This window comes from Bombus huntii, chromosome 7, assembly GCF_024542735.1.
Source record: "Bombus huntii isolate Logan2020A chromosome 7, iyBomHunt1.1, whole genome shotgun sequence".
Taxonomy (NCBI): domain Eukaryota; kingdom Metazoa; phylum Arthropoda; class Insecta; order Hymenoptera; family Apidae; genus Bombus; species Bombus huntii.
Window position 1 is genome coordinate 14,379,627 of NC_066244.1, and position 13,768 is coordinate 14,393,394.

The 13,768-nt window shown below is 36.5% G+C and overlaps 2 protein-coding genes across 5 annotated transcripts; one reads left to right on the forward strand and one right to left on the reverse strand.

The window, feature by feature from the left end:
- Positions 1-948: 948 nt before the first annotated feature.
- Positions 949-3,505, reverse strand: LOC126867429 (glutathione S-transferase-like). Of its 2 annotated transcripts, none has more exons than XM_050621866.1 (4): positions 3,402-3,505; positions 2,298-2,434; positions 1,819-1,986; positions 949-1,561 (listed from the first exon to the last, which is right to left on the reverse strand). In XM_050621866.1, the coding sequence occupies exons 1-4, from the start codon at positions 3,488-3,490 to the stop codon at positions 1,254-1,256; spliced, it is 702 nt and encodes a 233-aa protein (XP_050477823.1). In that variant the 5' UTR covers positions 3,491-3,505; the 3' UTR covers positions 949-1,253. The 2 variants fall into 2 exon arrangements, with proteins under 2 accessions (XP_050477823.1, XP_050477824.1); XM_050621867.1 differs by lacking the exon at positions 3,402-3,505 and adding an exon at positions 2,693-2,843.
- Positions 3,506-4,736: 1,231 nt separating this feature from the next.
- LOC126867433 (hematopoietic prostaglandin D synthase-like) lies at positions 4,737-12,710 on the forward strand. Of its 3 annotated transcripts, XR_007690297.1 has the most exons (4): positions 4,737-4,799; positions 5,930-6,225; positions 10,329-10,487; positions 11,445-12,710. XR_007690297.1 is itself a non-coding variant. In XM_050621877.1 (2 exons), the coding sequence occupies exons 1-2, from the start codon at positions 10,346-10,348 to the stop codon at positions 11,618-11,620; spliced, it is 318 nt and encodes a 105-aa protein (XP_050477834.1). In that variant the 5' UTR covers positions 10,113-10,345; the 3' UTR covers positions 11,621-12,710. The 3 variants fall into 3 exon arrangements, 1 of the variants encoding a protein (XP_050477834.1); XR_007690296.1 differs by having other exon boundaries at positions 4,737-6,225; XM_050621877.1 differs by lacking the exons at positions 4,737-4,799; positions 5,930-6,225 and having other exon boundaries at positions 10,113-10,487.
- The last annotated feature ends 1,058 nt before the right edge of the window (positions 12,711-13,768 follow it).

Consider the following 13,768-nt stretch of genomic DNA (forward strand, 5'->3'; position numbering starts at 1 on the left):
TCGATACGATCGATACTCCAAAACTCTAATCCTAATAATTACTCAGCAATAATAACCGATAATTCATGTTGATTAATGTTTGAACTCCGTTTTTTTTCTGTATGTGTATACAAATTTTGTACAGTTTGATAAAGCGAAATTAAATTATCATCTTTTTGTACTACTTCAAACATTGAGATTTGTCATCTTCAAGGTCGATCACACATAGTTTCAGATTGCGGAGTTGCAAGGGTAATTAATTTTGCAATCGGTTTTCCTTTGATATAGATGTGAATACAAATAGCCATTGATTGACAATATACCGAAGCAATTCTAGTTTAATTTGAAGTCATCGATCCTTTGATATTTTTGGAAGAATAGTAAAAGTACAGAGAAAACAAGAAAAAATGGCGTTAACTAAAAGATAGCTCCAATGTATCTCATAAATATTATCTATATATCATTTGTAAGATGTAAGTGACCAAGATATCGAATTATACAAAAATTGTATGTAATGATTAATACTTGAACGTTACTTACATTTATGTACATGAAAATTTGATCTTTTATTAACTAAGTTATTGATCGACAAAATGACTTCCTACATAATTCTCCGCCTGAACTGAAATGCATATTTTTTTTTACGCAAGCCTTATGTGTAGCTAGCAACGAGCAAACAGATTAAATACTTTACACACGGTCGTATCTTGTTTGCTGTAGGCGAGTTCTCTCGTGTAATCAACGAAGTACTCAACTTTAAAGCGATAACAGAAGAACATTATTGTATCGATAAAAATCATGCTTTTTTCAAAGAAATATGTAACTCGTATTTTTTTTAAAGCAACCCTCATAACGTATTGAATAAAATAATCATACATTTTTTTTTGTTCGACATTTGTAAAATACGATATTATCAAGATCACCAAGGAGGTAATCTTCAATTCTTAATGAATATAATAAAAAACATAATTAATGATTGTTTGATGGTTTTATTATTATCTCTATAATACAAAAGCACAACATCGTGTCAACAGTTTATATAGTTCGTATGTTTCTGTAGGAATACACAAATAATAGTTCTCTATCACAACGTAATCTAAAGGGAAAACCCTAACTAAATGACAAAAATATCGGTAATAACTGGAACTAATGAATGTTAAAAGCAATCAGTATATTCCATACAAACTTCCATCAACACGATTCGTTCTTCATTCTCTCAACACACTAAGACCGCAATCTTTAAACGCTTATAAAACCATAAGCAATCGTGAAGTTTAGAATTCGCTAACTGGGCGTCTCTCAATCCAGTTTTTGATCTTGGGCAGAAGGAGGACCTTTTTCTCCAGCAGCTTCAGATTCTCGTAATTCTCGATCAAATCAGACTTGTACATAAAGTTCAAATAATCGAGCAGAGCAACGAATGTTAAATCAGCCCAAGAGAGAGTACCATCGTAGAAGTAGCCGTCATTTTCCTTCACTTGCTGGTCCAAACGTTCTAAAATGAACGGCAGCGTCTCTTCAGCAGCCTTGCGTTTTGCAGCTTTGACCTTCTCGTCCTCCTCATAGTGGAAGGCGGCAATTTCTGAAAATTTGTTTTCAGTTAAATACTATTCGCTAATGTTATACTAATTTGAATACAGTGTTGTGCGAAATTTAAATGATACTGAAGATAGAATTACAATCCTTTTTAATCCTTTGTCTTGTATTGTTGACATACGTGTATCGTTCGATTAAATCAAATATTAAATCGGATTTCAACTAATAAATACCTGAACAGATACGTACTATCTGTTATCAAGATTCTCATAAGATTTATACAAAACAGCACTGGATACTCACTATGACGAATATCATGAATAGTATCAACAGTGGCATCAATATGAAGATTTGCCCAGTCAGTCTTTCCAGCTAAGTCATATTGTTTGGCTAAGTAACGGCAAATAGCTGTAGACTGAGCAACCTTCCTTCTATCAGCTACGAGCATAGGAAGCTGGCCATAAGGAGTCACTAAAAACATACAACTAATAGAATCAAAGATTCTATCGAACAAACAGATTATGATGCTTCTTAAATATCTAGCTTCCTGTTATCTGTTTTGGAAAGATATAATTTAATTTATTGATAATTTATCAGCAAACAAAGGGCATTGTCTCCTTAACAATACCTATTGTTCTCCCACATATCTTATAGAGCAATGGAGAGTAAACAATAATGTCTGTTATACTCTGCATAATTGTGTTCTACTTTATTTAGCTACTTTAGTTAAATTAGGAAAGATGAGATTTAAGAAACAGAATTTCTTTAAATTTTAAGCTGACAGGGCTTTATTTCTGGCCAGACGTCCTTTTTGATACGTTCATCTTCAAATGGAATACTAGCATAGCTGAAGATAAAACGGATTGGTTCTGCCAATGCCGTAACTGGGAAGTAAGTCAATTTATAGAGCGGCATCTTCCTGGAAGTATAATATATACAAAGTAAAAACAAAGAATCATTGATGACAAGAATTATATTATTACAAATTATGAAGTATAAGACAATTTAAGTAAAAAGCATCAACTACTAACTACTCGCATAGCTATTTGTATCTTTATATTTTAATATAGCTTAGATATAAAAAGAATATTATTTTTGGATGTAATAATGTATAAACTTGCGCCAAATATTATAACAAAATATTGCACTTTCTATTTAAGTAGGATAGACATATTACCGGCATTTATCTTTTTTCTATAGCAATGAAATTGTTTATAAAAAAGTTTATAAGAAAACTATCAATTAATGCAAACAACGCATTTCAAAATATTAATTACATTCGCACGATTCGTTATCTCTAGTATTAATTTAACCATATGGTTCTATACACCCAAGACCCTCTAACAGTAATTTAGTACCATTACTAGTCGTATGTACAATGTATGTTTGTATACAACTTTCGTAACTACAAAACATTCAGCATGATTATATATTCTTCCAAACTTAAGAAACATTTTCTAATTGCATACTTAAATTTATCGATCAATTATGAACATATGATAACATTTATTTCTTTCAACTACTAATTTTCAAATCCTCTGCTGTTCCGTTAATTGAACGACGCGCCGACTTTTCGTACAAGTATCTTGTATCTTATCTGTATTATTTAGTTATCAATAAAGAAGAAACATTTTCTAATTGTATACTTAAATTTATCGATCAATTATGAACATGTAATAACATTTATTTCTTTCAACTACTAATTTTTAAATCATCTGCTGTTCGGTTAATTGAAGGATGTCGGCTTTCTGTAGAAGTATTTCATATTTATTATTTAATTATGAATAAGGAAAAAACATACAAAATATAGTTTTAAAACGGTTTATTATTTATAAAGAGAAACTTTGACTCAGGATATATATACTATATATATACTACTTACTTACAATTTTTTTTTTAAGACTTCAAAGTCGAAACAAGCACATGAAATTACCAAGCCGGTTAACAGAAACTCGAATGAGACAAAAATAACCATTAGATCAATATATGTTCTTCTTCCCCCCTGTTGCTTCCACGTAACTCTTATCCTATTGGTGGAGCTGTGCTGATATGTGAAATTATGACTACATAAAAACATCCGGAAAGACTCATTGAATGATTTTATAGTTTAAGGTTAATAAATTTCCATAAATTAAAGTTGAAAATTTATGAGAACATGTTTTCTGTAACAAAACTTAGTAAAAACAAACTAGTAAGGTTTATAGATTCTTTAATGATTATGTATGTATTCATAAACTAGTTCGATAAACATCGTTCGATAAAACGTCGAACAACACACAACATTGAAGCGCGAAATTTCAAATTCAAGGAAAGATAAATAACAAATATTGCGAACAAATGATATTAAATTTACAATAATCTCATGTAAGAAAAAATAAAAGGGATAAAAGTAGTACAGAAGATAGAAAAATCTATAAAACTGGTGGCTGGGAAATAGAAAATATATAAATTTATGTTATTAGAGTTTAGTACTTCTGTCGATCAATGTGTTACGACCGTTCGCGGAGAGACGCAGTCGCAGTAACGAGAGGCGTAAATTCTCGCTACGATTCGGTGAATCGACGCCGCGAAGTAGTCGTTCCCCAGTTTCGGTTAAGATAAGAGGTGGTTAAATGAATATGACACAGTATAGTAAGTTATATTTCACCGTTTATTCCAACAACTTATAACGAAGGCAGTTACGCTGGTGCGTATGTACGAGATGAATGAGTGACTGATCTGTGGGTGTGTCCTACCCGGTGGAAGGATATTGACCGTTCGAAGGATGTAAAATCAGAACTGTCTTGGGAGACGATGCTGTCTCGGAGGAAAGCTAAGGATGGGTGTGTCTAGCGCACGGGACCATCGGATTTGTTGGTGACGATTTTAGTTAGGATTTTAGTTCAAGCTGAGTTGACCGTGATTCAATTCACGAATATCGGAGAGGAAAAGTCGTAATTCACAATATTACACACAATAATACCTTCACATAAAGGAACACAGCTCAGATAGAACTGTTACATTTTACGACACGTATAACATCGAACATTTGCCAACGTAGCGATGCCAGCGTACATATATATGTAGTGGTGTACTGGTCATCTTTTTTCCACACGTTTTTAGCTTTTTAGCTGTTTGTTAATGGGCGCCTAATCAGCCAATCAGAAATGGCCGGTATACTATGAATCCTATTCTTCAATGTTTGAAGAGCTGGATATTGATCGAAAGCAGCTGCCCCAAATATATACTCAAAATTCTCAAGGGCTGCTGCAAAGACGAAGTCCGCCCATGTCGTCTGAAAAAAGGTTTGTATACATTTATTTTGTACTTCCTCTATTAAACAATTTTTTTAATTTACCTTGAAAAATGTGAAAAATCGAACTCTTAACTAAAGATCACTAGCTTTTTAGGAAGAATTTGGATTTTTATTTTATTGTCAGAATTTAATGGATAATTTTAGAAACTTCAACCTTTGGAGGTATTTGTTAATTAAAAATGACAAAACTGGTATTATGTAAAAAAGAGTAATGTGTATCCTGAATCAATGTCGAATGGAAATTAGACAGTTCTATAAAAATAATCCTTCTCACGATTCCACAACTTCATAGCTTAATTAAATACAATTCTTCGGCGATATAATTACAAATACATTTACAGGAATTGTGTAATATGATAAATATCTCGTTAAAGAAATTGAAATCGTAAACTCTAGATTCTAGTATTCTTTCACTTTCATGTTTCCTATGAGCCCTTCAATCGCTAAATATTTTGCAATGAAACACGTATTATTAAACAACATAATCATACTAAATTAATTTAATGTGACTATTTATTATTATTATATAATAACACAGTGATGAAAGAAATAAACTGGTCAAGTAATCTAAGGAACGATAATACGTATCTATGTCAGTGACAGTGAGAAAAATTCAGATATCTGTACTTAAGTGATTACACTTATAAGTATCATTATATATTATATAAATATGATATTTCGAATGGTATCATTTATCACTCATTAAACAAGAGTGTCATATCCAGAGAAATGATTTTACATATCTTAATCTTTGCTTTGATTACGATAGTAATAATTTCTATCAAACTTGATGAGGAAGATACATGAATAATTATCTAAAAGCTGAAAATCTTGGCAAATTCATTTGTACATAAACTAACAGGAGTGAATTTTAAAGATACACTCTGCTCTCAACAATTAAAGCTGTCTTGTCGCAACAAAGTTTCAATAATTTTTTATGGACAACATGGCCCAGTTTGCACAAAGACTAAAAATTTTAACATTAAATTTGGCTAAAAAATCTTACGGTAGAAGGAATGATATATCCTTCATTTTCGCCAATAATCTGGTCGAATTTAGTCAAGTAAAATGGTATTGTTTCGTTCAAAAGTTGATTCTTCCTCGCTTCCTTCTTTTCAGGATCCTCCTCCATGCGATAGTAGCAGATATCTGAAACGTATATGAAACCAACCGTTACGTTCATTTGTGTTTTTCCCCCCAAACGAAGAGAAAATAAGTTGTGAAAGAAGGAGTAGCCTCTCATAGTTCCTACAATTTCTTCATTCTCTTTGCTTTCTTCAATATTGTCTCAACAAGTTCCTGTGGTTCACGATACTTAAAATATATACAATGTTACCAGCGTGGAAATTGTCTTGGAAACTTGGAAAATCTTTCAAGAGGAACAACATTGCTAACTGAGATTCGAGAAAGGAAAGGTAAGTAAATCCTTGCTTCTACTTAGAGCTTTTTTATTTACTTCTGACGAGTAAAGTACTGTTATTAAAATTTGATTAAAAGTACCAAGAATGTCGAGATATAAACAACCATTTGTGGAAAGGTCAGGAGAAGCAGAATTATCGATCAATCAATTTGGATCACGACAGATAAAATAGGTAGCAATAATGTCTCCACGAACATTATCATAATTTATTGGAATTTACATAAAAGCCAAAGAATGCTATTGTTTCAATGACACGGCGTTTTGTCGAGTTAGATAAATATGAATTGTGTGTTTGAACAAGTGTTCGGTCGTGTTTCACGCGACGAAAAAGGAAATCACAAGACAAGGTGTCGCCTCGTTGGAAGCAACAAATCGTAATACGAGGGTGGAAATTGGGTGACACCGGGAGGATTACGAGGGATGAGAAATCTGTCGAGAGCGTGAAAGGCTCGCGGTCACCGGGTTTCTCCAGTTCTGTCGCTTTTAACGCCGAGTTCTTCCGCTTCGAGGATAGAAGCTGCGAAATATCGAGGCCATTGTCCAAAGATTTTCAAGAATATCCGAAACGTCTTGAAATTTACGAGAGCAAGTCTGATAAATTCTTATCTCTGGTCCATTCGTGGCCAATTTTTTAATACCCTCGTAACTTGTAACGACAAATAAAAATATTGGTACAGGCCAATTTTTTTTTGGATAAAATCTTGTGTGAATTTACAAAAAATACGATTCTTCGTTTAATTTTTTTCCCTTATTGTCTTTACATATTTGGAGTTTAAACGCGTTACAAGTACGTTTTTTTTTTAACATGATTACGTAGAATTCTTATTCTGAATAAATTATTTGTTTCCGCTTCATAACTGTTTCTAAATTACAGCGCATTTAATCTTGAAATGCACAGTAACATTTTATACTTTTTACGTTCTAAGGAATTTTCAGGATCGGTTAAAAATTAAATTACAGTAATGGTAATACTCGATATTAATGTCAGACGTGGATACTTCACTGTTTTGTATAATAATTTGTTATCTTGGCATCGATCAAGGTATTTAATATACAAAGCGTACAGATTAATAAGAATTTTAATTAATCCTTCTTCTATAGTATTCACCGTTCTTTTCGAGCTCGTACCATTTCAAATAGACTTTCGAATAGATTTCAAAGATTTGTCTGTTCAAATAAAACGCGATCTTTTTTATTTCCCTATCAGTCGTCCCGTTACTGTTCCGTAGTTTCCAACAGATTGCAGATTCGTTTAAAAAACATTTGTAACGAAAAACAAACCCACTCGCAGAAATGTTATTCAATATCGCATTTATAACTTTCATAGACATCCCCCTCTCATTGCTATCATTGTAAACAGATTGAAACTTCGTTTGCAAACACTCGCGATTAAAAAAAAAAAAGAAGAATTAATCTTAAACAATTTTATCTTGTGTTCCATTTATAATTTTCATAATTGTCTTCCCGACGTTGTATCATTTTAAATGGCTTTTTTCTATCCATCTATGTTGCAGCGAGATCAACGGTCCTAATTACTAAATTGCACGATGTGTTCATACAAATTCACTTTTTATGAACGCGATGAAACGAAATGAAACCTAAGTAGAGATTTGTTTTCTCATCAAGTATAACGAGTTTTATACTTTGGATAGATTGCCTCGTTGTGAGAAGGTCTTAATCGTTTATAATTGCGATTAAGTAATTGCAATAAGTCATATTTTTAAGAAACGTTCTCACATGCTGTCACATACTCTAATTAGAAAAGGATCATGAAACATTCGGTTTATGATATTATTTGTTTGTAAATCTTCCTGCTTCCGGAAACTTTTTTAGATATGAAAATATTTATATACAAAATTAAATATTTTTTTCAATATCAACACTTCTTGCGTTTATGTTGTCCTAGTCAGAATTATATTATTTCGTATATCCTGTTGCTTTTTATATGATAGTCCTCCCGTTGGTAACGGATTCGTTATCAAGCCTGAGGCCCTCGTCACTAGTGTAACTATCGACAATAAAGGTACCCCACGCGCGACCGGGCGATGGAGAACTTCAACGCAGAACCGCTACCTCCCGCGAGCCTTCCCCGGGAGGGCGCCTCGAGCTCGGACTCGGAATGTGACTCGAGCTCGGATTCGGATTCAGACTCGACATCAGAAGTGGCATCCGAACACACGTTGTCGGCACGGGATCGTAAGAGTATCGTGCGCGCACTAAAGCGGTCGCTAGGGAAGAAGAAGAGGAAGAAGAAGAAGAAAGGACACCGGGCAACCTGGGTATCGCTACCGCGCTTCAACCCCGAAGCCGCGGACGCAGATCCAGCCGCCTGGTGCACAGCCGTCGGCCTGCTCATGAGGGACCACCCCCTGAAAAACAGCGCACTGTATTTTGCCCTAAACCGTGCCCTAGAGGGTCCGGCAGCGTATTGGCTTACGCAGATAATGAACGGCGACGAGCTCACCTGGCCAGATTTTAAGGAACAATTTGCCGCGCACTTCGGTGGCCAAGAAGTAGCAGCCGCGTCGCTAATCAAGGTAGCCGAGGAACTACCGCGGGACGGCGAAACACCAGGAGCGTACGGAAATCGTATCATCACCCTCCTGGAGTCGAAGTGGCGAAATTCAACCAAGGAAGTACTCGCCGCCACCGCCCTCCATCTGCTGGGCTCGCGCGATGAACGTTTTACGTTTAAAATTAGTCGTTACTAGCGCTCACGAGTGACATCACGTCGGTGACACAATTCCAAAGAGAAATGAAGCCCTTCCTATACACGGAGTGGCTCCGCCCCCGCCGTGGAGATCATTAGCGAGCTCCGGAAACAAACGAGGCAGGTCACCCGCCCCCTGGACCAGGTGTGGCCACTGCGATATTTACGGACATCCGACATTCGAATGCCGCAAGAGGGCGAAGTGGGAACCGAAGATGGACCCCCGACGCCCGGAGGAAAGCCGACCGGCTGCACCACCAAAAGCGTTGTGCTTTCACTGCCACATGCCGGGACACATCGCGTCTCGCTGTCCATCGCGGCGAGAAGAAAAACATTGCCCCGAGGACGAGCGCCGGGTCGATGCCTGCGTGGTGGAAGCCCCGACGGGTAGACTAAGCCAGCAGGCCACACACGAGGACGTGTAAGTGTCAGGATGGCCGAGTCGGAGACGAAAGAACGCCGGGGCCCCTCTGGAACTTCAGGACAACACCCTAACCTTGCAACCTAGAGCCTAATATAGCCATAACGAAACAATCGCAAGTATCCAAACCGATAGCAATCGTACGTCGATCGGAGGATCGTGTGTACTGAGACACTCGACCGGAGTCTTGTTTCGGTGGCGTCGTTGGGATGACGAGCAGTCTTGCTAGAGAGCTGATCGGTGATGGAAGTCGAGTGCCTTACGAGCAGGGAGTGGTGCACGTGTGAGTTAGAGCAAGGGAACCTGTCCTCCCGTTGGTCACGGATTCGTTATCAAGCCTGAGGCCCTCGTCACTAGTGTAACTATCGACAATAAAGGTACCCCACGCGCGACCGGACGATGGAGAACTTCAACGCAGAACCGCTACCTCCCGCGAGCCCTCCCCGGGAGGGCGCCTCGAGCTCGGACTCGGAGATTCAGTCTCGACATATATATTATTATATATATTATATATACTATTATATCTATATCATATATGTATTTATATCTATAAATATAAGTATAAATATATCTATTTAAAAAAATAAAGTTGACCTTCATATATCGCCAATAATATCGCGTGTGTAAAAAGAAACTAATTACATTTAATTCTTTTTTTACATTTATTTATTTTTTATTATTATTTTTTTTACAGCTAGTTACATTTAATTATTACATTTACATACATTTAACTATTATTACATACATTTACATAGATTTAATTATTATTTTTTTCATAATTATATCTCGTTTGAAATATTTTTCGACATAATTAATTGTTTCAAAAGCACATATTCCAGCCTTCTAAATGATTTATTTTGCGTATTATACGAATTATTCCATCAATAAATAAATTGTTCTCTATACACACAAACACGCACACAGTCTGTTAATTACACGAGTTAATTGTATCATTTTTCTCGATAAGTTGACAGAGCAAGGAAAATGAGCGACGAACATACCTACAAACTAATCTACTTCAATACCCGTGGTCGTGCCGAACATATACGGTACATATTTGCATATACTGGCATCGAGTATACCGACGAGAGGATCCCCGAAGAACTCTGGCCTGAATACAAGGATTGTAAGCGTGAAGGATCGATTTTTACCTTCATCGTTCAACTCTCAGGTATCTATCATTTACTCAAACTTTTCTGTATATAAAACTTTCGTTTCACGTGCAGGCTAAACTTACTTAAAGTAAAATTTCATACGGAATAAAGTCGAACTGTTCATTAAGTTTTGCTTCCGTAATATCGTGTTTATCGAATACCAACTTAATTCACTTACGATTCTCGAATTTTTGTGTTGCAATCTTTATTGTTTTCAATGAATCGAAGCATTTCGAATATTTTGAGAAAACCGTAAATAGGTGACTTAAAATAGGAATACAAAAATACTTCTACGTTTCTCGTTAATTTAAAAACTTTTTAGGACTTGTCGGAAAAAAAGGATAAAAAATTGAAATCAGTTCGGAAATGAACAAGAACATAGCTAAAAAGTCGAAAGAACAAAGCAGACATAAAATTCGATCTTCCGTTGCGACATTTCTATCGTAAATAGTATAATAAAAGTTTTACGTAGCATAGTCTTCGATATAATCTTATATGTCGCTTGCAGATAGAGAAACAAAAAATCAACGTAAGTCTGTAAATCAATCCTGTCGGTGTAAAACACAAAATTACGTTCGCAAGAGACATTCGATTTATATTCCTTGCATTTCAATTTTCATTACAAGAACCGTGTACATTTTCTAATATTTTTTCCGTGTCTGGTATTATCTTTTATCCTTGATTTTAAAAACTTTGGGTTCTTCCCAACAGTCAAAAACACGCGATACCCTGTCCATCGTAATCGTAAGAAAAGAAAAAAAGGAGAAAGAAGACATTTCTGTATTTCTTTACTAGGCCATATTGATTAAAACCGAAATGATTTCGATTCATCTATTCACAAGAACGCAACGGCCTCGGAAGCTGTGTTGTGATTTCCTATCGATCGTTTCCCTCTACACAGTGTTCATATGAGCCATGTTTGTTCTTAGCAATGCCTTATAAAAAGCTGCCTGTGCTGGAGGTAGACGGGAAACCGGTAGCGCAGGGTAACGCTGTGGCGCCTTACTTGGCGAGGAAGTACGATCTAATGGGAAACTGCAAAGGGGATGCGCTGATATGCGAAGTGCTCGTCGATACTCTTGAAGATTTGGAGCAAGGTGAGTAACTGATGAGATGACTTTGCATTTGTCTCACCACAGAGACAGACGTTCAAGAATTCATTGTGAAAAGACGAGTACAAACAAGATACGTATGTCTTTCCGTTAAGCGAATGTTACAGTTTGTTTGCAAAAGTCAGTTTTTAGATTATAGAATCGTAGATAGAATTTAGAGGATAGAAACTTTTAGTAGTCACTTTTAGTTTAGTAAAGTCTTATCGACAATAAGCAGACTACGTTATGATACAACGATTCCAACTGAAGATTTCTATCGACATCACGAATTCGATGGCTTCCAAATTTTCTTCTCTGCAATCTCAGACGCTCATCTCGAAAGAATCTTTTAGATCCCCCGACAAACACTCGACTCAGGTTATCTATTATCGTAATCTTCTTACGGGATTTTTTTTAACTGCGTTGCGTTAACGAATAACGGGATAACATCACGTTTCTCTCAACGCCTTTCAACGTTCTACAACTTTTATTCTTTGCAAATCCCAGTCTCTATATGATAAACGCTGGTTATCCGCGGAATTTACGATTTCAATTTCTTTAACGAGATATTTATCATATTACACAATTCCTGTAAATGTATTTGTAATTATATCGCCGAAGAATTGTATTTAATTAAGCTATGAAGTTGTGGAATCGTGAGAAGGATTATTTTTATAGAACTGTCTAATTTCCATTCGACATTGATTCAGGATACACATTACTCTTTTTTACATAATACCAGTTTTGTCATTTTTAATTAACAAATACCTCCAAAGGTTGAAGTTTCTAAAATTATCCATTAAATTCTGACAATAAAATAAAAATCCAAATTCTTCCTAAAAAGCTAGTGATCTTTAGTTAAGAGTTCGATTTTTCACATTTTTGAAGGTAAATTAAAAAAATTGTTTAATAGAGGAGGTACAAAATAAATGTATACAAACCTTTTTTCAGACGACATGGGCGGACTTCGTCTTTGCAGCGGCCCTTGAAAATTTTGAGTATATATTTGGGGCAGCTGCTTTCGACCAATATCCAGCTCTTCAAACATTGAAGAATAGGATTCATAGAATACCGGCCATTTCTGATTGGCTGATTAGGCGCCCATTCACAAACAGCTAAAAAGCTAAAAACGTGTGGAAAAAAGATGACCAGTACACCACTACATATATGTAGTATCGTGGACGAAAGGCCTAAGAAATATCGGGCGAACTATGAACAATGTCGGGAGAGCCGAGGCGCCGTCGGGCCCATCAATGTGTCATCGGTCTTTTCAAGTGCATAGTTTCGTGGAAAAGACCTACGTGACCCTGGCTACCAGAGTCTGCAGAACACGTGTGCGGTGGGCCTAGGAAAATGGCAATAGAATGCGACAACGGCCAGAGTGTGAGTCGAGAAACAGAGTGTGAGTCGAGGAGCCGAGTGCGAGTTGAGCGGAGACAGAGTTTGCGAGTGGCGTTGCCGAGAGAGTGTTGATTGCGTTTTGGTAAAAGTCGAGTCGCTATCTAGTTATTTAGTTGCGCTGTTTTCTGTACGTTTGGCGTGAATAGTTCAGGTTGAACAACAATCGTCTTTTTCTGTCTGATTAACATCTCTATTGTCCACTCCTTGTAAATACATTATATCACGATATTACATATTTTTGGGGGCTCGTCCGGGATTGGACAAGACAGGAAACGAAACGGTTTAACAGAGCTATTCGAGCTAGTTGTGAATTTACCGGTACGCGGTGCGGTAAAAGACGATATTGTTGACTGTTTAAGTTTGTGTAGTGTGAAAAATGGCAAACGTTGGGGACGAACGATTGTCGGGTGAAGAGAGTTCGACGCTGGAGGAGCTGAGGAGTAAGCTCGCGCGAATGAACCTCCCTATATCGGGTGCGAGGTCAGTGCTGATTGCAAGGCTGAATCGGGCGTGTAGGGCTGGACAATCGTATCCTAAGGGTTCGACGGGTGGTGAAGAGCTAACCGGTCAACGAGATTTAGGAAACGTACAGAGAGCTGAGCGTGATTGTTGAAGAGGGGGCTAGTGAAAGAATTTTCGAGGAAAGTCAACAGTAGGCAAGTACATCAGAAACTTGAAGAAACAAAAAAGGAGAGTGATGAAGCATGTTTGGCTTACATGTACCGCATGCTCGAAATAGCCAGCCATGTGGACATGGAGGA